Raw genomic sequence first — 25000 nt, 5'->3', positions numbered from 1 at the left:
TATCCATTCCTAAGGAAAAATACAAATGGGTGTGCATGACCCTTGCTTGGCTCACCTTCTGGAGCTGGTTAGAGGATTATCTCCATCTGCCTTAGCCTCCAACTATGGCTTTGGTAGACATGGAGGCTCTGCCCTAATCTCAAAACAAAGTAGTTTCTGCTCCCATTGTGTCTCCTGATTTTTCACTTGTGAAACTAACTTCCAATTGCTATACAAAGTGGAATGGACTTCATGATTTAGAAATACATATTCTACTAGAATTAGGAATTTTCTCTGCGATGAATGTGCCGACAATTAAGTAGAGCTTTGTGTTATATTATGGCAAGCCTTACTTGGTCCATTGACTCATGAAAATGTCTTTTTCAAGATATATGATGCAGGGTTTTATTTCTGATAAAACTCTAAAGTCCTTTTCCCAATGTCTAGAACCTATCCATTCTAAAGTGGTTTCTTGAATCCTGATTGAAATAAAATTTGAACTGTATATTCATAGATAGAGAAACAATACAGCTCTTTTAATCTTGCAAATAAATATCCACATTCATATATCTATATATAGACGTGAGAATGTGCACATATATGTACATGGCATACACTATATGTAAGGGGAGTTTAAACATTTTGTGAAAAAGTGGAATTAAAGTATCAATTCATTTTGATGCAAAAATCTTAGAAAGCCATGTATAGTTTTCTTATTATGTGCATTATCCATAAAGTTTTTGAAGACTTGTCATATACGTGTATGTGCATGTGTGTGTGTGTGTGTGTGTGTGTGTGTGTGTATGTGTATTCATACATTGTCAATATTCAAATTCAGGATTATTTTCAATATTAGAAAAATTCCAGAATGTCTTTCCATTGTTTTCTGGAAAGTTTCCGGACTACTTTGTCTGGACTACTGTTCCCTTTCTATGCATGACTGTCTACTACTATCGATATAAACTCGGTGAATACAAATTCTTTTATTACTAGCCAAATAAAAAAACATAATTAGGAAAGTTAAAAAATGTATAATTCATTCCAAAAACAAAAGAGAAAGGACCTTCAGTGATTTTCTGCTTGCATTGTAAGTCCTCCTGTTTCTCCTCCATTAGAGTGGATAATTGTTATTTAACCAGACTCACGAATACTTTAACAGCCTTCTCAGTATAGATAAAGTATGGATAGAATTTATAATCTGAATATCAGTGCTTTTAAAAATAAAATATTTACCCAGGTATTTAAGTGTTATTTATACAGAGTGAGTGGTTATGTGCAAAGCCGAATTACAAGGTGTATTCTAAAGGGATGGAAACTGTTTCTCATTGGCTTCTATTGCATAGTTCTTAGAAAGCTATAAATCAATATCTCTCCCACTTTACTCACCTGCCCCCCCTCATACAAAATCATAAAAGTTTCTAGTATTTACAGCTACTGTTGGGTAATGTGGCTCACATTCATTGCTTTTTCCCACCTACCCAGGGGGCTGTATTTCAATGGTAGGTGCGTGATCCCTATGTGCACAGTCTGTAAAGCTGTTTGGTCTCCTTGTGGATGAAACATGCTATATAATAATATAATATATTGTCATTATTATAGCATTACACTGAAGATCACTGCCCTAAGAGAAGAGAAAGAGGTAACAGGACATCTGCACCCAAATGACATACACATACATGTGCACACAACTCTCTTCTGCATCTCCCTCTTAGAACTAAAGAGTTGGAAAGATTCCCTGGAAAACAAACTTTGCCAGGTTCTACCAGGCTTTAGAAGCTGGCCAGTCCTCAACTAGTTGACAAATTCTCTTTGTCTATTCTAGATCCTTCCCTCAGAAGCCCAAACCTTTGTCCTGGCTGACTATATCACTCAGCCTTTTTAGTGCTTAATGATTCTTAACCAGCCATGTAAGTTACTGACTTTTTCTGCCTCCCCTATCCTGCCCAGGTCGTTGGCACTGAATGGGGAGAAAACACGCCTTCCATTTAAGGAGCACAGCCAGAAAAGGAGAAAGATAAAAGGCTGAAGTTGATACACAACTCAAAAGCAAACAGGAGGGAAAACAGCGCTTTTCTTAGAAGGCCAAATAAAACAGCAGTGAAGGAAACTGAAATGAGTTGGCCTGTGAAATGGGGCCAGAGAAGCAACTTGGGCACAAAACAAGCTGCATGGTGGGGAGTAATAGAAGAGCAAGCATGTCTGGGCAGCTTACGAGTTCTCAATGGCAAAGTAAGAACTTGTGCATATGGGAGCCAGTAGGGGAGGGGTGGGGAAAACGCCACCCAGTCCTAATAAACTAATCCCAGCTAATGTAATGTTTATCAAGTTCCTTGGATAATGATACCATGTGTGTCATTATCATCATCAAAACCCAATCTATGTTTTAAAAAGTTACAGATGATTAACACAACATCAAGTTGATGCAAACAATTACTTAAAACCCACACACAGACACACACACACACACACACACACACACATACACACAGAACCAGGAGGTCCCAATATTCTGTAGAATGAGGGAGGCTGCAGCTGGAGGCCGACAGCTTTCATATCCTCATTTGAATAATGTGTCCTGAATCTGTCACTTTATTCATTCTCCTTATGCTCAGTGTACTCTACATCAACAACAAATTAAGTTGTAAATAAGAGACAATCATCACTTTTGTTTTTAAGCAGCTACTGCTTAGAGAATTTCAATGTACGCTCCTTTTCGACAGGGGGGAAAAGAGGTGCTAGAGTTTGCTTTCAGAAGCACAAATATGGGGGAATCAACAGAAACAAAAACAGAAACAGTTTACTGTTGCAGGGGGGAGGGAAGAAAACATTCTCTAAAGCACATCCATCCATTACCAGTCTAAATTTCGTCCAGGAAGCTACGAAAATATATAAAGCAGCTAAGTTTCTTGGACTGTGCTGGGAACCCATGTGACTTATCTGTACCAGTCCTTCGGTCTTAGTATGCAAGTGGTATCTTTGCTCAGCACACCTTTAGACAAAAGGACAAGTGCATTAAATCACTTACACACAGGTGGATTAATAAACACATCTCACATTCATCTCCACTAATTTACAAGAGTTCAAATTCTTGCCACCTGCATAGAAAATGAAAAAAGGAATAATAAAAAAAAATCCCTACCTTTACATCGGAGAAGTAGGTCTTCAGCATATTGGAGCTGGGATAACGGGTGTAAAAGAACATGAGCTTTGCTTTTTTCAAGTGATTGGGTGACAATCCTTCCTGCATGTAGGAGGCAATGGTTAAGGAAAAATTTCTGTAAACACAAGGCCCTATTATTGCTGTCCCCCTAACAATCACCACCACCCAGAAAGTCTAGAGGCCCACCCAGCGGCCATGGGAATGCTGGAAGGTAGATGACTCTGGCTACAGATCCATGGCTAACCTGCTGCCATTTGCGCTAAATGACCGTGGCCTTTCAGAAATTGCCAAATGTAATGATGAGGGTGCACAGTCTAGTTGAGAGTCTTTGCTACTTTGTGGTAAGGATGGTAAAACATTCTCCCTGCCTTAGATCCATATATGCTATCTATATGTTCACTTGTTGCTAAGGAAACAAATGCATCCAACATGCACTGTACAACTCTTATCTAAAGAGTTTTTATTTTTTTTCTTCTTGGAGATTACAGTTCTGTTTGGTCTTCTCTCCACACTCTGCAGTTTACAACAAATTACTCTACTGACATACGTGAAAATATAAAATGCATTATTTTGAACACTGTTATTCAAGCCCCGTGAGTGTTAATCTAATGGAGCTTCTTGACTCACTTTCTTTCTATCTGATTATTATATTCTTTTAATTGTTTCCTGTTAAATAACAGCTAGAACTTGGGAGGGGTGGTCCTGGCACAGAGAGAGCTGGGGGGGGGGTCGCTTTTGTTAAAGTAACGGTCCAAAACCAAATATGATTTGCCTGTCCTGGATTTACAGTTAACTCCTTGGAGAGTGACACAGTAGTTGGGGCTATCAAATCAATAAATGTGGGTTAGCAGATCAATAAATGGCCACTTACCCAAAATAAGAAGGCCTATTTATCAGGAAACATCATTACCTTTTAGATCTGTAAACAGCAGCAACTAAAACAGTTCCCAAGAGAATGTGAGGCTAACCATAACAATCCAGGCTTCCTGATTCTCCCCCAGATTCTTGGCACTACTCAGCAGACACAGGGCTGGGATGGCTCTGGTCACATCTGTGCCGCAGCCTGGCCCTGCCATTTCCTCAGCAAATTAATGGCTTTATAATTTATCAGAAATGAAGATGCACGTGGAGAAAATCAATGTGGTCCCCCACAAGGTCAATTAAGGGTCCTTCCTGGAAGCTTCTCTAAGGATTTTCTCTTAAAAGAGAATCTGGGAAAAATAAGGGGGGAAAAAGGAAAAAAAAAAATGTGCACGTGTGCTCAAAAATACACTCTCACTCACACATATACATAAGACACTCCCACACACCCTTAACTATGGAACACAAATTTCACACTTTATGGAGTAAGGTCACATAAACGCAGGTACTTAGGAATGGTAGAGGTTTCCAAATGACCTCCATCAAATACATCATGACTAATCCTAAGAATGAAGGGAAACCAGAAACTTACTAGAGAAACATAATCAAATTAATATTGATAAGCTTTTGATTACTTATTACAGGGTGTTTAACCAAATATTCTGCTGAGAATTTGTTCAGTTAACATTTCCTTTAAGATCAAAAGCCACTAAAAGAAAAAAAAAAAAAAGAAGGAAAAAGATCACCTGGTTTCTAAATCGAAAATTTAAATATTTTGAGTGTGTGTGTGTGTGTGTGTGTGTGTGTGCATGCACTTCCTGAAAATAAACACCGAAGAAAGAAATTTTGATTTTATATTTGTAAAGCCAAAGCTGCTTAACCGAATTTGTGTTTTTGTTTGAGATCCTCAATGATTACAAAGACGGTAATTTATGACTGACATACTTCTTGTGCCAAGGAAAGAGCTGAAAGGCCCTCCAGTAACCTCCATTAGACTGATAGGGAAGACTAAAGGAGCCCAGCACACTTCAACTAAATCGAAAATTTAAATATTGTGAGTGTGTGTGTGTGTGTGCATGCACTTCCTGAAAATAAACACCGAAGAAAGAAATTTTGATTTTATATTTGTAAAGCCAAAGCTGCTTAACCGAATTTGTGTTTTTGTTTGAGATCCTCAATGATTACAAAGACGGTAATTTATGACTGACATACTTCTTGTGCCAAGGAAAGAGCTGAAAGGCCCTCCAGTAACCTCCATTAGACTGATAGGGAAGACTAAAGGAGCCCAGCACACTTCAAGACCATCTGTCCAAATGGATAAGTGAAATAATAGTTGCAAGCTGTCTCCTATTGCCTCGTGATAAGAGTTTTAGGCAGGTCTAAACTTCGACAACATTCTCAGATCTGAGTTCTAATCTTTTCTTTCAGACGGCTCCATGAAAACAACCTGGTACATTTAATTATAAGTCCCAACTCATTTAACATTTGGTCTCATACAAAATACAAATGGTTTGACTGTCAAACAACTGAAAGCTTTCGGTAGGCATAGAACTACCAAAACTTTCTGAAGGTTTCAATACCTCTAAATTAGGCTAAGGGGTTTGAGTTCTTTGTATTTTTTTTTAAGTAAAATATCTATTTTATTTTGATCAGGATTTAGAGGTTTTCAACTTAATGAAAAAAAAAAATTCCAATTTGGATTTCTCAAGTTCGTTTTTGCGTTAAGATGCTTCCTGTTGGTAATACTTGGAATTGATCAGTCAAAATGGAACACAGAATAAATCTTTCTCTCTTGCTCACTGTGTAATGAAGATAAAATTCCCATAAAATATATGTTTCTAATAAACTATTAAAAATAGCTAATGAAACATTTAAAAGACAACAGTTAGATAATCCCTTTTTTTCTCCTCCAAATAAATCTGAACTGACCAATTGGTTAATTTCCCTTTTAAGTGCTTGTGCTGAAAAGCAACTGTTCTTCCAAGAAAGCACTAGCTGTTTCCAGGATACTTACACACGCACAATGACTCATGATGGAATAGATTCAGTAAACATACAGCTGTACTGAACACGAGCTAAGCTCCATTCAAGGCCAGGAAAGAAAATGAGCACAAATAAATATTAAGGAGGTAAAGGGGGGCTGGGAGAGGGGGATGGAACGCAAACAAGATCTGTCCCGGCAGCTCATGTGGCTTTGCCTCAATTCTCTTACCATAGCTTTGTGAAGACAGATGACATTCAATTCTATGTGTAATGCTAAATAGACAATAACTGCTGAAACTTGAGACAGCTGCCAGGTGTAAAAAAAAAAAAAAAAAAAAAAAAGAGGAAAATAAAAAGAAAAAAGAAAGAGAAAAAGAAAAAAGAAAAGAAAGATGATAAATCCATAAATTAATGAAAGACATCTGCTCGGGAATATAAAAGATCAGAGAAGCAGGGGACTGCAGCTGAACTTAAAGCGGTGTTCAAACAACCTGAGCTCCTAAGTGTTGTCTGTTTACCGAGTACAATATAACCTTACCTAAACTGCAGCAGCGGGAGGAGCAGCAGCAGAGGCAGCAAAAAGGCAAATGGGAGAATAATAGGTTGTGAAGGCTGGAGGAAGAAAATTCTTTTTTTTTTTTTTTCCCAACTGAATTCTGCTCCTGGCCACAGATTTTACATTGCTGTGATTCCAAACAAATGGATGGGAACTACTTAGATTTGTTTCTAAAACACCACTTAGATTTTTCTAAAACCCCTAGAAATCTGAAGAACTGTAGATTTCCCTTTCCTCTCAAATTCACTATTTCTCGTGTTCCCCCCTAGAAATTTTGAATGGGTGGAAAAAAATCTAAACTGCCTCATTTAAGGACAGCGACAGAATAAGTTGTTATTCCACCAAGAAGTCCAACATAATCAGAGAGACATGTAGTTTGTAAGTCTTTAACATTTTTATTATGTATTTAGATATATATAGATGTGTGTGTGTGTGTGTGTATGTGTGTGTGTGTGGGGAGGGTGTGGGTGGGTGTGTGTGGTAGGGAGGTTGAGAGCCCAGAGTCTTTTCTCTTTAATCTACATGTTTCACTATAACCAACAGAATTACTATGGCCCTGAAAATTTTCTAAAAATGTAAAAGACAAACTGCTGTGGATTGTTTCATGTGTTAGAAATTCATTTTTAATCCATGTCTTCTGCCTCGTTTAATTTAAAATGACCAACAGTTTAATAGACTGTGAGTATTTTTAACATTTTCCCTAGAAGTTAAGTAGGGAAAACTGGTGTCACAGAGAGCAGGCTCAGTTTCTTTACCTGCACATCTTAATGGCTTATACTACTACTCTTGGGCTTTAATTGGGTACATGCAAATGTTTTGGGCCTAAACAAGGCTATTTTTCTTGAGATGCAAAGAGGATGAATGACAAGGAACTTCACGAAGAAAAGCAATTGGCTGGCCCTTTCTTTAGGAATTTGAATAAAACTTAATATTTGATTAAATAGATTCATTTGCAAAGATACTGAACACATTTTTTATGTACAAGACAGGAGCTCTTGGGGCAGGTGCACTGATACTCAGGTTAACATGCACACATTCGCTATGTCTTTTCGGCTAGAATGGACTATGAAGTAGTGTGTTCTGTTTAAAGAACATATACATTTAAGGTGCTCAACCCAGGGTGGATTTATCGGGTAAGCTTTTTTTCTTTTAAGAGAGATTTTTTGGTATAGGGGAATGTGCGCTTGCCAGAGATACAGAGAAACAGAAAGCGAGAAATCACCCTTTCCGGGGCATAGCCATGCCACAATCCCTTCTCCTCCATTCTCCTCTCGGGAGTTTTAGCACACATGCACACATGCCCAGTATGAGCTTTAAGCCGCTGAATCTAGGATTCAAACCATGGTTGATTATGTAGGAGTCCCGCAACGTAACCGCTACACCATCTGCTGGTCCCAAAGGTGGTGTTCTTAGTAGTTCTGATCTTTACTACTTGGTTCAAAAAACAGATGATACCCATTGGAATAAGAAAAAAATCATTCTTTAAGAATTGAATTATAACAATTGAGAAAACTATGAACTAAAAATAAAAACAAAATAAGTGGCAATCATAGTGGTACCATTTCATCCTGATACTTATTTCTATTGATCTTTTCTAGGAATAATTATTCAACAGGTTCAAATGTGGCCCTATATTCCTAAAATGGAAGACAGACATCATTTACTGCAATTACCAGAAATTTCTTCAAACTAAAACCTTGAGAATTTTGCCTATAGACTATCAGGTAAAGCAAGGGAAAGACTCATTGCCATACAGAGATAGACATAGGAACAAAGTGAAGCCAATCTCCCCCCAAAACACTCAAATTCTCACTGGTTTCAGAACTACGGGCACTATAGAAAAAGTTGTGTGTCTATTTTCTTCCTGAAAAATAATGTATCAATGAGCTGAATGATTAAAAGTACAATGTAGTAGAGGAGAAACAGAAAGAACCAGAGGATAGGCCAAAAAGTAGACAACAGGTAATTATAACAAGAGGCCAAAATGATTTAGCTCTATGAAAGAAACAACTCCAGGTGTAAGCAAATCATATTTCATATGAACATGGGTGTTTTCAACCATTATGGTTCAACAGAATCTTGTACTGGTAGTAGATAGGAAAAGTTATTCCTATGAAAAATAAGCAACCATATTTTCTTTAAAGCCTTTGACATCTATAGAAATACAAGGACCTTCTTTGCATTCAAATCCTCAGAATTCCTCAGGGGATTTAGAGAGGGTGAGACAATGAGTATAGCCAACACTTAAAGCAATTTAAAAGGCTTTTTCCCTCCTAAAAGACCAAATTTGGTCTTTAAGATAGAAAAAGGAAAAAGCATAGTTGTAATTATCTGGTTATAATAAAAAAGTCCATGCTAAAAACAAAATGAAACATAAACTGGTATCTTGAGCTAAAGAGTTTAGTATAGCATGATAGGATTTTGAAACCCGCTTCTAAGTATTCACCAAAATATGCATGTATGCCCTTTTACTCTATGTGTGTGTGTGTGTGTGTGTGTGTGTGTGTGTGGTTTGTGTGTTGGGGAAACCCACTATCACTACTATTTGATTTAAAATGATGTTAAAGAATCTTAGAGGAGCAACAGGGTCTAACCCTACATATTAGTCTGGCATGAGATTCTAAAGATATTCTGCTTGTAAAGGATAAAAACCACTCAAGCCATTGTGTCTTCTTTTTTTGCCTTTCTCATCACTGACAGCTAGATTCCAATCATTTTGACCAGTACTTATTACCTGTTTATAATATGTAAGGCATGATGTTTGGTGTAGCTTTGAGTCATGACTGGGGGATTCAGTTTTCAGTCTCCTAAAGGTAGAAGTTAAATTAGCAACCAAGCTAAGACTCAACTTTTATTTATACATCTAAGCCCTCAACATCTTTCTCTTTCCTTTCTCTCACGTTGCTCTCTTCTTTCTCACTGTGGGAAGAGAGTCCACCTCTATCTACCCAATGGGCCTCATACTCAGGGCTCCAACTCACCTTATCGGATATCTTCACTACTATCATGAGAATTAGTTGAAAGGAAAGCCTCCACTCACCAGGAAAACATATTCTCATGGTAGCTGGGACTTTGTACTTATGTGGCAGCCTTTGGAGTGGGCTTAGATACTAAAATGTCAATCGCTAGTCATCAAGACGATTGCTCAAAATCCTCAATTTAGTAACTGCCAACTTAATTGCTAAATTTTATATCCATCTGGTAATTTATTATACAAGAAACATGTTTTCACCTGCCCCCAAATGCCACTGTTCTACTCCCCCAAAAGACCAACAACCACAAAATTTTTAAAAATTTACTGAAAGAACCAATTTACACAGAAAAAAAATCATCAGTTAAAAAGAGCTGGAGTTCAGAATAGGTCTGATAAAATATTTAACTGGCATCTCTAGACAAATATCAGGTTCAGAATGTAAGAGTCGTAAAAAGATAGCCATTTTTTAAGTCTAACACAGCTGAGTTTTATATTTAATTGTACTCTTTCGCTTTCCAAAATAATTTGCTTTGTGTATGTTAGGACAAAAGATTTCTGTGTATGGCTGAACAGAGGTTAATCATGCATAGAGGCAGCTGCACCAGACCCAAAGAACAGACCTTGGGTGAGCGAGAGAGACCGATGCCGTCTGAATAAATCAGTACCTGTATACTTCCTTAAAAAAGAACAAGTTTCCCTTAACGATTAAAGAGAGAATCTAAATGGCCCATCACCACACACATACCTCTTACTCCCACCCCAGTTTCCCACAATAAAGTGCTCTTCAGAAGATTTAATTGGTCTTCTTTAAATGGGCCAGGAGTCTTGTCTATGGTTTAAAGTGGGAATTCTTCTTACGGAATTTTTGGGCTCTGAAAACTGACTCTTCCCTTTACTCCATTACAAAATTTGCCATCTTAAAAAAAAAAAAAAAAACTGAGAAAATTTAATAGTTACAGTAAGATGTTTTCCCATCTTACTCTATCCTTAAAAAAGAGAGAGAGCTAGAATATAGGAAAAACGGCAGGGAAAAACACTGCTGGAAAAGCACATGTTAAACACCAGGACCTTGAGGCAATTAACAGCTTGTGAAAGTTGCAAAGAAGTGGGTTTAGTTTTAAGCTTTTCTGTGATCAGCAATGCTACATGCATGCTGATGAAAACCTCTTACGCCGAATAATAAGGAAGATTGGATTTTTAAGAGGGTACTAATCTATATTATTCTCTAGATCCTGTCAACCTAGCCTTTTGGGAAACCTCTTTTGGGGCTTTAGTTTACTTTTTCCTTGAGGGGAAAGAAAAGGATATTGCACTTCCCGAATAAGGTGAGATTTCGGACATGTCTTGAAGATCTCCGCACTCGGACTTTATGAGCGATAAGGAGAGCCCTTCGGCGGTGCTGGGTGGGTGTGCTGGTGAGCAAGGATGGTGGCTCAGGTGATGGGATGACATCTTGGTCCTCAGACTCGTTGTATCCCTAGTTAAGTCTAAGGATTCAGGAGAGGCTCTGTCTTTTCCAGAGAAGGAGCCAGAGGGAGCACCTAATGGACTCTGAAATGGGTAGGCCATCAAGGGAAGGGGGAAGGGATGGCGGAAGGTGGACGTGGTGAAGCCTGCGGTGGCCGAGAGAGGCGACTGGTGGAGGGGCTGGTGGTGGCCGCCAGCAGTGGGGCCGGAGGCAGACTGGTCAGATGAGTTTTTGCGGACAACCAGGGGCAGTGCTTCTGTCTGGTCTGTGGAACTGGGCATCGGCACATTGCCAAAGGTGTCCAGGGGGTTCGGAATGATGACGTCGCCAAAACACTGCAGGCGCTGGTTGGCGGTGTGGAAATTGTGGTTTTCCCCATTGACTGCAAATCTGGCCTGGGGGATCTGGAGAGGTGGGAAGACCTGAGGAACTTGGCGGGAGGGTTTGGCCGAAAAGACTTTGACCACAGTGTCCACAACTTGCGACATGGCAGTGTTCAGTTCCTGTTTCAAGGTCTCGGCCAAATGTTTGCCTTCTGGTTGTAAGGAGTTTGGCCCGTGGTCTCTTTCTTTGTTGTTGCCTTCTCGCTTCGGCTTGTTCTCAGCCATTTCCTGCTCTCTGATCAGGGCTCGGGCACGGTCGATAAACTGTCCTGGGTCCAGCTCGCACATCTCGTTATCTGACCTCCCCACGGAGTCCTGGGCCCTGGCATCCAGGATCTCTGAGCGCATGCTGTCTTCAGACAGGTTACCATCTTCATCATTTTCAGAATCAGTGCTGTCATAGATTTGGTAGAACTTTTCCTGCAGCTGGCGCAGCTGTTTCTGCATGTCCTCCAGCTGCTGTTTCAGCTGTCGGCGCTCCTCTCGCTTCTGTTCTTTTCGGGCTGAAACCAGCTGCTGGAAACTCTGTTGCTGCTGCTGGGGCAGCTTTTGCTTGCGTTTGTTTTCTCTGTAACTTTCTCGGGGACTCACAGACTGCGGGGCCATCTCTCTTTCATTTTCATTGCCCCTTAATGCCACACTGGGGGAATGGCTCATACCCCGAATTATATTCTCAACCCGGGCGCGCTTTGCTCTCAGGTGCTCATCACATAAGCGATCCATATCAAACTGGCTCATAGTAGGCCTGCCAAAAGGGGAAAGACACTCTGGGGGGCTGTCTCTTGAAGAGTTGCTGCATATATCCTCCTGATGTACTTCGGAGCCTGTACTAGAGAGACCGCTGGCTTGGAAACTGGGCTCCGTGCCACCATTTTTGTTCATGTTATTTTTCAACAGCTGGGAAATTATGGTTGCTCCTGGAAAAGGCATCATGGCATCTTCATACGAGTTCGCCCTCTTCAGCAGCTTGCGGAGTACATTTGACTTTTCCCCATCTGCATGCTGCACCACTGAATACTCGACATCCTGCTCAGAACCTTGGGGATTCATGGCACTAAAAAACGTCGCTCTTGCCTTAGCAAAAAATGCAGATGCTGTCCCTACCGTCCTTTTCACTCCAATGTCAACTCTTCTCCTCTTGGTTTGCCGGCTTAAGAGGGCTGTGCTGTCATGGTCAGGCATCACTGGACGGTTATTGTGCCATCTTCAAAAGCTCGTCAGCTGGGCACAGCTCAAGAATCCCGGGACCCTGGCCAACAGAACAAAAGGACTGATGAATCATTTTCTTTAAATTTCTCCAAATTTCCTGACCTCAATCCTGAATCAAATGCAAAATGCATAGGCTCTGGGATTTATGGCACATTACAATTATTGCAATTTATTATGCACTCTGCTTGAAATGAAACATTTTAAAATATTTCTGCTCCACTGGTTTAAGATGGATTAAGATTAAAAAAAAAAAAAAAAGCAAAAACTGCTTAAGCACCAGTAATATGATTCTCTTTCACAAATGCCTAAAATGATACTGTTTATCTTCAGAAGAAACAGTAGATTATAAGAACACAGCCTCTGACAACCAATTGATTAAATTTGGGGCATTGAGATTCATATTATAAAAGAAGATGAAAGTGGTCTATACTTAAGAAATAAGGTTAAATTTTGAGGCTGCGTGAAATTTGGATGAAAAATTCCTTTTCTGCATTAAAATGATTATGTTTTTAATACTGTTAAAGGAAAAAGACTCGAAAAGAAATGCAAATTTTAACACACACACTTTATTACTGAATTTAAAAATATTTTTGTCATTCATGAAATGGGAAGAAGACCCCAATCAATACCTTTCCAGCATAAATGGTCAGTTCAGCATTGACATAAATGCACACATACTCATTTTTACAATTCTGATTATTTTGCATAGCTGTGCATTTTTTATTAGTTGAATCATATGTAAGGCTAGTATCTGTTGCTACATCTCAATGTAACTATGAGAATATTTATACATGTTTACAATGTCTTTTGGGTGACTAAAATTATTATAAAGTTGGATTTACTGCAAAAGAAAGATGTCACATCTTAGAAATCACTATGTGAAACAATACATTATTGGGTGAGGCAAGGATAAATACATCTTCAGGACTAGTTTTCTTATGTTAAAATTTGCCAAAATAATGCTTCAAATGCCTAAGGAAAGGGTCTATCATCAACCATTTGTGAATCTTCTATCTTATGCCAATTTAGAGGGGATAAAAAAAGAAAAATAAAAAACTGAAGGAAGGTAAGCAACAAGGAAAAAAATAACATCTATTACATATGTGAGAAAGAGAAATATCTTCTTTGTATATGAACTTCCATTGTTTCTTGGAAACACAATATAGAAAAAGAACATCCTTGCCTTTTTATAAAAGGCACTGGCCATATTGTATGACTTAGTACCTAGTGATGCCAGCTCCAAATTTTGTATAAATATAAGATGGCCCATCTTTTTGTTTATAATTAACATTTTATGGAGAAAATGAAAATATTTTTTTCATGCCGGGTTTATCTAATATTAAACTTCACGTTTGCTTAACAGAGCACATCTTCACAATAACAGGGTCTATTGCCAAAGGCAGCGTGCAGAGTGTTTGGAACAGCTCCCATCTCTTTCGGTTCACCTGTAAAAACATCTACGTGCTCCCTAGGACTGCATCTGTGGCTAGTTTTAAAGAATGACTATCCATGCAAATAGGCATAATTTCAGCATGAAATAACCTGTAAAAAATCAAGAAAATGCTCACTGCTTAGATGGCAACAATATGCATTTTTTTTTTTAAGAGAAAAAGATTTCATCATGCAGTCCTTGTTTCTGGTTGATACAATTTTTTTTTTTTTTAAAGGTTTACAATCTTCCTGGAAGATACAGTATTTTTAAAAGCCTACTTTAGGGTATCATGAAAGCAAGATGATGCTTCTTCATATTGTCTTATGTATGCTTGGAGGTTGAAATACTTTTTGTATGCATCAGAATAAAATTTCCTGAACTTGGAATGGATACGGAGATCTCAATAACTTCGAAATTGGGTTGAAAACTGAATTCGGAATGATTGAGACTCCTCATATAGTAATAATAAAATGTTGTTTCAGAAATGCAGAAATGTAGTGACAAATATCTCCCTAACACATTTAGATCTGATTAATCAGGGACAACTGTCAGGTAAGAGAAAGAACAAGGAGAGACTGAGACAAATAAGAAAAAAAGATGAATCATTTCAAAGCTCTGTTAATCATAGAGACACTTGCATATGGCGGGGGTTACAAGGAAGGTGTTTTGTATGTGTATGTCTGCTTTCTAAAAATCCAATTCATTGACATTATTTTAAAATTTCAACTCTTGTTTTTGTGTACAAATCTTTTCTCCTTACTATCACCTGCAAAGCACATGATTGCTAATCAAAACATTGAACAAACTTTCCACAGTATTTTTTCTCCCTCTGTTCACCTTCACACCCAAACTGAGCTTGTCTCCTGCCTATCCTTGCTGGGGGAAGAGCACCTCTGCAAAAGAGGCTCTTTAGTGTCACTGATGAGCACAAGGTCATCGCCAGGCATCCTTCCTTTCCCAGCTGCCATTTACCTCTGCGTCAACTGCATTTCCTCTCATCTAGTCTAGGTATCAACAGCTGCATCCCTGCCTCATTCGGGAGCCAAGAGGAGGGCTGTGCTCTTCCAAAGGTGCAAAGAAATGATACTCTCATCTTCAATGGACAGTAAGTGTTAATTAAACGCTTGATGGGTCTGTTAAGAACAAGATATCCTATAACTCTCTCTAAATGCATCACACTAACCTGATTTTTGTCATTCACTTTCCAACGGTCAACATTTGTTAGAGGAATGATTTGTTTCAGGTCTGGGGCTGAGAGAATTGAAATACTTTCAGGTCTTGTTATAAAGTGTCCAGCTGAGAGATTGCCCATAGGACAAAATGAAGGAAAAAATTACGTAACTCAGCAAGACAAGGTATTATATTATCAGCATAAATAAACACGTCTCTCCATATAGCTTAGACCTAACGTTAGAAAACAAGATAGAGGGGTGGTATACATTGGAAGCATGTCCTACAGAGACCATAGACAGGATTAAATAATAGTAACTAACTTAGTACTTTATTAGCATCATGTATCACACACATATACACACAAACACATATGAGTCTTCAAAAAGTTTATGGAAAATGTGCTTTTAGAAGTCTCTTCATATATATTTACCACATAGGAAAATTCATTATTAAGTGACCATAATATAAATTAAATAACTTGAAAACATTTTCCATGTGCCTCCATGATTTCCCACTTCAGAATTTATAAAAATGCTCTGGAGTGACCTTACTATAAATATGGCCCTGTCCATAAAGATTTTTAAAAATCTTCTTTATTTCTCAGCATATGTACTAAACTATGATGATTCAACCATAATTATTACTAGTTATCTTTATATTTTAATTCTAATGTTAATTTTTAGTTTAACCAGGTAATATCAATGAAGCATTCTGAGGAGGACTGGTGATCAGCAAGTTTGCAGAAAATTACTGAGTTCAAATTTGAGCCCAAATGTATTATTGATCAGATATACACACTCTATTCCTGTAAATACCACTTTAATTAATACAAACATCTATATAGATTATTTTTTATTATTAAGTATTTTGTTGCATCAATCGACATCCAATCTGCACATGTTTTATTAATCCCTATACATTGGATTTTTTTAACATACCAGATTCCTCTCAGAAAAAGATACTATAAAAATAAACATCTAGACAAAATCAAGATTTTAACTTCTTCAGAAATTTTCTATTAAAATCTGAATGATCTGACAGCCTACTTAGCATGGAGAATCCCAAAGAAACAGATGATTTAATGTTAGGAGAAAAGAATTTTCAGTGAAGAATTTCAAGGGAACACTGCACTATGAAGTAGAAAGTGCTTCAGTGCTCCACTTTAATAAAGAAGTTATTTTGGGGAGAGGGATGCAACTTTTACTGCATCTATCTGGAGTCCAGATTCTGGACAAAGAAGTGTTTCATTATGGTAATTATCCAGATAGTTCAGACAAATCTTTTATGAGACAGGGAGAGTATAAAGTTGGCATGGTTTCCTGCTTGGATTATTTAGATTATCTGTCTTTGTGATAAAATTATTTGAAGAAATTGCTCAAGCCTACACTTCATTTATTTTAGAAAATCATCTTTGAATGGTCTTCTAATCTACTTGAGTCAAGCTGGTTATGAATTTCAAATGGAATATCACTAACAAAGACTATTTTAAATCAATCTGGAATTCAGTAATTCAAGGGGGAAAAAAAAATCAGATGATCTGATTTAGGTACCCTCCAAATCACTAAGGTGTCTCTTTCACTGTATTTAAAGAGTTCATTTCTGTTAATTAGCAACTTTTCCTTCAGAGATGTTTCTGCTTGTGATCAGGTTAAGAAAGTATTGACTGTTTATTTTGAAGAACCTACTTAGCATAAGCTAATACTTCAATTAACTAAGATTGTGTTGTTAGGCTTTAAAATTTCCTATCATAAAAAAGTTCTCAAATTATAACCATTTCATTTAAGATTTCTCCATCTTATCACAAATTCCATACATTAGTCACCTGCAAAATAAACACCTTTTCAGAGACATGCCTAAAATAGTATTTTCTACTACTTAAAAAGTAATGATTTACCAAACTGTTAAAAAAGAGAGTGAGAAATAATCTTAAGAAAATACACTCATACTTTTCTTTTTACAGCTAATCAAAAATACTCTAAATGTCCCTGGAGGTTTTGAAAAACACTAGGCAATAAGATTTGAGAAATTCCTTATGTATATGTCCTTTCCAATTTATGCAGGTACTTAGAATCCTATAATAATATATCATGCACAATTCATTTCCATATTATAGCATCAGTAACATTTTATAATTTCTTCGATTCATCTTAAATCTAAAAATTTTTACATTCCTATTGCAAATCTGAGACAATCCCTAAGATGATAAAAGAAATTCATAAAAATAAGGCCCGTTTGAGTTTTAAACAAATAAAGAAGAAGTTGGACAACTTATGAACTGAACTAGCTTAGGTTTTGGGGTTGCCTGTGCTGCTTCTAGAAGAAAGATGCCCCAGATGAATAAAGTGAGAACAAAGCTGCACGTTACGTATGCATGACTTTTTTCCCCATAGGGTGGTGATTAAACTAAATAGAACTCTGCATAATGGACACATAAAATATCAGTAAGTGCCAAGCACAGATAACCCCTATTAAACATAAAGCAAATGAACACAGCCATAGATGACATTTTAATTACCAAAGAACTTCAAAAGCATCGATGAAAAGTATTGGGGGGGGCACTTTGATGTTTAAGTCTAAAGAATAAATGACACATATCATCTCATTTTCATGGAAACAATGATCACCCAAACAACAAAACCAAACAACAAAAACCATTCACCATTTAACCTATTCCGGTGCAACACACTTAAAGAAGTGGTCTGTTTAAAGAAAAATTCTAAAGGTCAAGTTTTACGAACCCGGATACAGTGCTCATCTTATACCCCCAACATCTTCCCTCAACATCAAGCCGCAGTCCTTAATATCACCTAGTTTATCATGATATAAACACGTTCATACTGTAGTCTGTGGACAGATGAACACGAATCCTCTCCTTTTCCTGTCTTACCACGCACAGCCCATTCCATTTTAAAAATACTTGGAAGTTCTTGCAGGAAACTCTTCATAGAACTGACGGCCTACATCTTGCATCAAATAGAAAAGCACAGTTACCTCTCATGTACTTGAGGTTTTCCTTCTCCATCAAAGTCATATCTAGGACATCTGGCACATGTCTGGTGCAATGACAGGCTCGTTCTACTTTATGAGAGTATTTAACATAGGACTTGAAAGAGTTTGTGCACATACCTATTCTTTCTGGGCAGGGAGAGAGCACTCTACAAAAGATAAGCTTGAACAACAGTAACACTTTCAAACTGACTTTGGTATTCTTGGCAGTTACACACTACCCGTGGCTGTCCAAAACACACACACACACACACACACACACACACACACACAAAGGACAGCTCTCTCTCTCCCTGTCTCGCTTTTTCTCTCTTTCTCTGTCCCTCCCTCCCTCTCCCTGCCAAGCACAGACCTGAGAGAGAGGCATAAACTAGAGAGAAGCAAAGGGAAAATCAATCTCCCTCCACCTGCTGCCTGAAGTGCGCTGCTTTCAGCAGACTGGCAGACAGAAGCCTGAGACAGCCTCAGCAGCAGCCAGCCAACATCCTTAAGAAAAATAAACACACACACACACCAACTTGCCCCCCACCCCCACCCAAAGAACTCACATGGCAAGGCTCAAAACACAACCACCCAATTCTCATTAGTCCAGACAATCCTATTAACCAAGACGACCATAAATTCATAAACCTCTACAACCCTGGAGCAAGCTTTGTGGTCTGGAACTGTGCAGACACACACACACAGAGGAAATTTGCACCTGTCTTTCTTGACACAACACACCTGTCAGGCCCTGCCATGTGCACTCTGCTAATAGACTTCTGCCTACCTAGTTTAGGAAAGGAAATTATTTTTTTTCCCCCTGAGGGAGAGCATGGGTGGAAAAGAGAGAGAAAACAAGAGAGACTCTTCTAGCCTTGACTTTGAGAGAAGGCCACCCTGTGCTTCCTCTGTTTTTACAAGCTCAAGGAGACAACACAGACCTTCTTGGAAAAATAAAAACAAGCAGGTGAGTTCCCAGCCTTCCCCCCAGGCGGAGTAGGGTTCTGGGTTGCCAAGAACAGCAGTTTCTTTCCCCAACCTGCCTCCTTGGGCTATTTAAGACTCTCGCCCAAGTCCTCCTCCTACTTAGGTTCTCAGTCAGCCCCGAGGGCTCTTAACTTCCAAAGAGGCTGGGAAGGGGCGGGAAAGGGCCGCGAGTCCGTGGAAAGCTACTCCCCCCTCACCCCCGCCCCCCACCCCCCCCGGCGCGGTCCGGGGAAACCCCCCCCCCCCTCCCCCCCCCCCCCCCATCCACTCTGTCACCGACGTTCAGTTTCAGCAGCAGGAGGAACTGGCAGGCACAGCAGAAGAACCAACAACTTGCTAGACTGGACTTTGGGTGATGCCCCCCCCACCAACCCCATCCCCTTCCTCGTGTGTTCAGGCAAGATAGCAGCTCTCCCCCCTCTCCCCGCCCGCCTCGCTGTTCCTCCCAGTAACAATTACGCTCACCTCTCCTCTCCTCCCCTGTCCTCGCAACTGGGACAGAACGGTAGGTACCACCCGGGCGAGACCAGATCGACGCTACCCCACAACATCGACTGCCAGCGATGGCCAGAGTCTTCGCCTCGCCGGGGCGCTGCCCAGAACGCCCCTGCCCCCACCCGGACTGCTGTCCCCGGGTCCCTCCACCGTCCGATCCCCCAGGCGCCTCGACCACCTTACCCTACTCCACTTGACCCAGCCCTGGGTCCAGGGAGCTCAGGAAAGGGACGCAGCGCTCCCTTCCAGGGACCCATCACTCCACCACTCCAACCCCGATTTCAACATTTCGGCTACGACAGACAGCGTTTGGAGAGGAAAGTAACAGAGCGCCCCCCTCCTCCCTCTCTCCTCTTTTCTACTCCCGGCCCTCAGCCGGGGTTAAAAAGGAGAAGTGAAAGGTATGCAAATGACAAGCAAATTGGAAGAGCTGGGAAGAAAGGCTGCTATAATAAACAAGACAAAGAGCGAGGACAAGGGGGCGAGCCCCGGAGTTTAGCCGGGGGAGGTGGGAAGGATGAGGCTTGGCGGAGAGCGAGGATCCAGAGGAACAAAAAGCGACCCGGTCCCCCTCGCGGTCCTCTCTCCTAAGAGAGGGCAAAAGAAAGAAGGAAAGGAAGCAAACGCCTCCTCACACCCCAGAAACAGTACACAAAAGGTGACAAGATCAGCGACAAGTCCGGCAACATCAGCCTCCCCCCCTCGCCACCACCACCCCCACCAGCAGGAACCGGAGAGAAATAAAAGCCAAGCGGATCACTTACTCTTGGGGAGCGGGAGGAGCGGAGCGCGGAGTTCCACTGAGGCTCCTGCTTAGAAACTGTTTAGAGGCTATTTTATTAGGATTCATTTAAATAACACCATTTTTCTCCTGGAAAAAAAATGTTTACACGGGTATGAGTAATGGGAGGCTCTTTTCTTTCCTTCTCATTCAAGAACAAGCCAGTGCAAGTGATTCTGGAAAAGGGGAGGGGACTCACGGGGGGGAGCAGATACTTACGCGGTGCAGGGAGCAGTGGGACGGAGCCTCTCTTTTTTTTGCCGGCAGAGAGAGGAAAGAAAACACGCGCGCGCACACACGGTGATATCTTGCGGGTGATGAATATGATAATTGGACAAGGGACGGTGAGTCTGTGCGAGAGCGAGCGAGCGGGGCGAGCCGGAGAGGGAGAGGGGAGAGAGAGGAGGCGGGGAGGGGAGAGGAGAGGAGAGCAGAGAAGGGGAGAGGAGAGGAGAGGCGAGGAGAGAAGAGGAGGAAAGGACAGGAGAGAAGAGCAGGGAGGAGGAGAGGAGAGCAGAGTGGAGAGGAGAGAGCAGAAGCGCAGAGGAGCGAAGCGGAGAGGGAGCAGGCGGACCCGGCGAGAGCTCTTTTGCGCCGCTCTGCTTTCCCCGGCTGCAATGGTGTATTATTTCAGAGCGCTCCCTCAGCTGAGGGCTCCGCTCCACAACAAGATTTACTTTAAGACACAGCTGAAGGAAACAGGAAGACTGCACGTCACAGTCTGACTGACGTACCCGGCCCCAGCACCCAATCGCGAGGCGCCTTCGGATTCAAGGGGGGATAGCGAGGCAAGAGAACTTGGGAGGAAAAAAAAAAATATATAAAAGGGGTGGGGGTGTTTTTTTTTTGGATCGCCGCCGGGGCCGGAGCGAGCCATCTGCGGGCACTATGCAAAGCGGGCGACCGCGCGAGCGGCGCTCGGCTCCCTCTCGCTCTTCCAGGACGCAGGTCCTTCTTCTTCTCCTTCTTCTTCTTCTTCTTCTTTTTCTTCCTTTCCTTTTTTTCATTTCCCAGATACAGCTGATCGAGTTCGCCGAGTAGCCGAGCGTGTGAGCGCTCCTCGGGCTTGGGTGGAGGAAGGCACGAAAAGTATACTGGACGAAAAGTGGGGGTTTTAGGCTTGAGGGTTGTACAGGAGGAGGGAGCGAGAGATCTGCACATCATCCCACTTTTACAACGGGCATAGGTAGTACCAAGAATACAGGTCACCCTTGTTTCCTTTTAAAGGGGAGGTGGACAATAAAGTGCAGGTAGGTTTGGGATTAAAATAATAGGTGCCAGAGGTTTCACACTGGGTCCGCTGCATCTAATATTAGAAGGTCAACATTGGCTGAGTCCCAGTCCATCTCCCGTCAAAATTATTAGGAAGAAGAATATTTACTCCTGGTTACCTCTAGCAACATTGTTTGTATTGTGGGTACAGGAGCCTTTTAAGATACATGTTACAAACATTATCTCTCGATTAGCCCTCACTTACTCACTCACCCCAGCGTGGCCACAGAACGCGATCCAATCCAGGATTTACACACTTTTGACGCCTGGGTAAAAAGTTTAAAGTTTATTAGGCAAGAAATCGTAAACACTTAAATCTCGGACTCCAACGTAAAGCCATAGAAAATTCACTTTGGTCTTGCCATTTCTTGAATAAAAAATAAGGTGCACGATTTCTTAAGATAATGTGGCTCTTACAGAGTTTCTAGGGCTTTGCAAGTTACAAATGCTAAAGAGCAAGTCTCCAGCCTCCACGGGCACGTCTTTTTCACCGGGGACAGTAAACCGCTTTTAATAAAGCAGCTGCGTTTATGACTTAAAGATCCTAGAAAAGCTAAGACTTTCAAGAGCCCACAAAGCAGAAACATTCAAACCTAGTCGGCTAGACATGCGTATTTTTAGGTAGGAAGGGGACACGTATTTTTCGTGTGTCCCTCAAATTCACTCAGATCAAAGGTTGAATCATGTGTTGTGACAACAGGGTATTTATGAGGTGTGTTACAAGTACATTGGCCAACCGTTACCACCATCTTCACACACACACACACACACACACACTTCTTTCTAGGACATTTACAATTTCAGCCTCACATTCATGAAACTGTGAAGAGGACAGCAAGTCTGTCTTTGAATAAGAATAGCGATGTTTGTATGTACAAGTTTATGCCTGTAGCAAACTTTGGGCACAGAATTAAAACACTGAAAAGAAGAAAAAACACATCAGGTCGGCCAGGTCAGATGTTGGTGATAAGAAAAGGGACGCAGGAGCTTCTCCAGCCTTCTTTTGCCCCCTTTCGCCACCCTGACACTCCCCCCACCTCCATGACGGAAACCACACAGGCAGCCCGCACACACCACTCACACCTCCAGTGATCCCCTACTGTATCAAGTGTTCTAATCGGGACATGACAGTTTAGTCTGGGAACAGAAATAATCTATCAACATGCCCATTAAATAGAGGACGGAACCATGCTTCTGTTGGTTGGGTCGCTTCGAGGTAAGCGGGTGTATTGAGTGGGGAAAGGTGGGTTCTGAGAATGGATCAATACTACTTCCTTTCTCCTCTTTCGTCCTATGACTTAAGAATCTTAGTTTGTACGTAAATTAGAGCCAGCCCACAAACAACCGGCAAGAGCAAAGGATCTATGTGCTACACACCTAAAAACCCATCTGTTCAGTTTGACATTTAAAAGGGAGGAGGGTATGAAAGAAGGGATAGAAGGGGAAAGAAAGGGAGCAGAGTAAAAGATTCAGACTCTGGAAAGAAGAAATGGCTTGAACTTTAGTCCACAAATTTCTGTCCGTTGCACCCAGCGCTTCAATGCACGTTTTGCACACAGTACACCCAGGCGCTGGCGCCGGGAAAAGTTCCCTGCGAACCCTAGTAAGTCCTCTGTCACGCCGGGATAAGGCAGGCCTGAGTCGAAGTCCGTTTACCCGTCTGGCAAACAAGGAAGCGCCCCCACCCCCAGCCTTGGTGGCAGAGGCTCGCGGTTCGCCAGGATCTGCCGAGGCGGTTCGCAGCCCGCATTAGGGCTCAGAAGCCGCTGGTTGAAATAGGAGCGCGCACGACGCTGTGCAAGCGAGCTCCGTCAGCAGCCCAGTTCCGCTAGCTGCCTGCGCTGAGAGCCCTGTCCTGTCCCCTGCTGTTGGGGCGACATACAGGCCAGGCTCCTGGCAGTCTCTCTTGCCAAAGCTGTAGCGCTTTCCCGGGTCTCAGATGGTCCTAGAGCAAGGCTGGAGGCCCGAGCCCCCTTTCTCCGGCGACTCCCAGTTTGTGTTCTGATAGGAGAGAAGCGATCAGTCAGCCAGAGAAGATGCCTAGATACTGACTCCATCTCTGAAACCCGCCACCAAGCCTAGGATCAACTCTCTTCCTCTGCCCCCATTGCCAACACAGCCCTAGTAACTTAAAAGTTAACCGAAGTTCTGACGGGTCGTCTAACAAACACTATTCATGTAGGTTGCATTCACTTATTGATCCAAAGGTTCATCTGTGTGTTCTTTGTCAAACTCATGCAGTTATCCTTCCTGCATCTGGCTCCGGATTGAACAGACCTCACTTCCACCTCTCCTCCGTGGGCTTTATCCCCTCCTGTTCTTATTTAAGGCCATTGGGTGGGGGTGGGAGGGACGGCACTGTCTCTAAGTAATTTAAAACCTGACCAGCCCTCATCAGATCCTAAACAAATCAATTCTGGGAATTTCAGACAGACCCAGTGGAGAGGCAAATGTGGGCAAGAATTTGGAGAAAGCTGCCTGGAGCCTTCGGGTCACCCACCTACACACCTCCACCTTCACCACCATCCAGAAGGAAATCAAACCCACCCTAAGGTGCAGGCCGGCCTGCTGCAGGCTGTCTAGAGGCAGACTGACTGACCATCGGCCTTGGTCACGCCCAGCCCCTGTGCTCAGTGTGTCACCGAGCCCAACCTGGACCTGTTCTGATTTAGGGGGAGTGAAATGCCACAAGATCAGTAGTAAGTAGCAGCTGCGGTGTTTGTCTCCTGGGAACCCCACTGCTTAGAAGCCTCCGGAGTGATATTTGTTTAACCAACAGCTTTCAAAGTACACAGAACGACTCACTCCAAAGAAGTTGAAATGCAACCCTTACAAAAATTTGGAGCCGCAGATACTGGCAGGAAAAAGTAATTTATAAAATACTAAAGCCCCTATCCCTAATTAAGGGTCCTCCACCTTACCTAAAGGAGCCAGGACTTGTCATAAATACATGAATTCATCGAAAGGACTCATTACAATAAGGTGACCTCGAAGAAAATCACTCTTCCTCCACAAACACACAGCCCCGGGGATGAGGGGGTTGTCAGTGACTGAAAGGGGCACACTGCTGCTTGATTCTATGCAAGTGGGCAAAAAAACGATCAAAGGCAGGTACATTCCCTGCCCCTGAGTATAAAGGAGTAGGCTGGGAGCTCTCCGCCGCCAACCCTGGCTTTGCCTCAGGCACCGAACTTTCCAATATCAAGATATTAACAGATGGTGGCGAGCACGTGGAGGGCTGTTACTTACATAATCCAGCCACTCCGCCGGCCGCGCCGCGCCCTGCGAGGCGCTGGGCC

The 25000-nt window shown here is 41.5% G+C and overlaps 1 protein-coding gene and 1 long non-coding RNA gene across 10 annotated transcripts in view; one reads left to right on the top strand and one right to left on the bottom strand.

Annotated features, from left to right (window-relative positions):
* The window catches only part of PROX1 (prospero homeobox 1), a 55866-nt gene extending 35010 nt beyond the window's left edge, over window positions 1-20856 (bottom strand). For 3 of the 8 annotated variants that reach the window (XM_006155820.3, XM_014590648.2, XM_027774711.1), the window contains exons 1-3: window positions 20649-20856; window positions 10822-12613; window positions 3119-3226 (exon numbers count right to left, since the gene is read on the bottom strand). In XM_006155820.3, coding sequence (XP_006155882.1) covers window positions 3119-3226; window positions 10822-12546 — 1833 coding nt within the window. In that variant the 5' untranslated portion in view covers window positions 12547-12613; window positions 20649-20856. Of the gene's footprint in view, window positions 1-3118; window positions 3227-10821; window positions 12614-15188; window positions 15351-18169; window positions 18442-19618; window positions 19691-19831; window positions 20390-20412; window positions 20520-20648 lie in introns of those variants that run through there. The other 5 variants (XM_006155819.3, XM_006155821.3, XM_006155823.3 and 2 more) reach the window with 5 other exon arrangements.
* LOC102484645 (uncharacterized) overlaps window positions 20692-25000 on the top strand; it is a 60730-nt gene continuing 56421 nt past the window's right edge. For both annotated transcript variants that reach the window (XR_001370930.2, XR_003550594.1), the window contains exon 1: window positions 20692-20773. This is a non-coding gene — a long non-coding RNA (uncharacterized LOC102484645). The remainder of the gene's footprint in view (window positions 20774-25000) is intronic.

This window comes from Tupaia chinensis, unplaced genomic scaffold, assembly GCF_000334495.1.
Source record: "Tupaia chinensis unplaced genomic scaffold, TupChi_1.0 Scaffold000473_1, whole genome shotgun sequence".
Lineage (NCBI taxonomy): Eukaryota > Metazoa > Chordata > Mammalia > Scandentia > Tupaiidae > Tupaia > Tupaia belangeri.
Note: the sequence above shows the minus strand (reverse complement) of the source record. Positions and strands in the feature narration are given on the sequence as shown.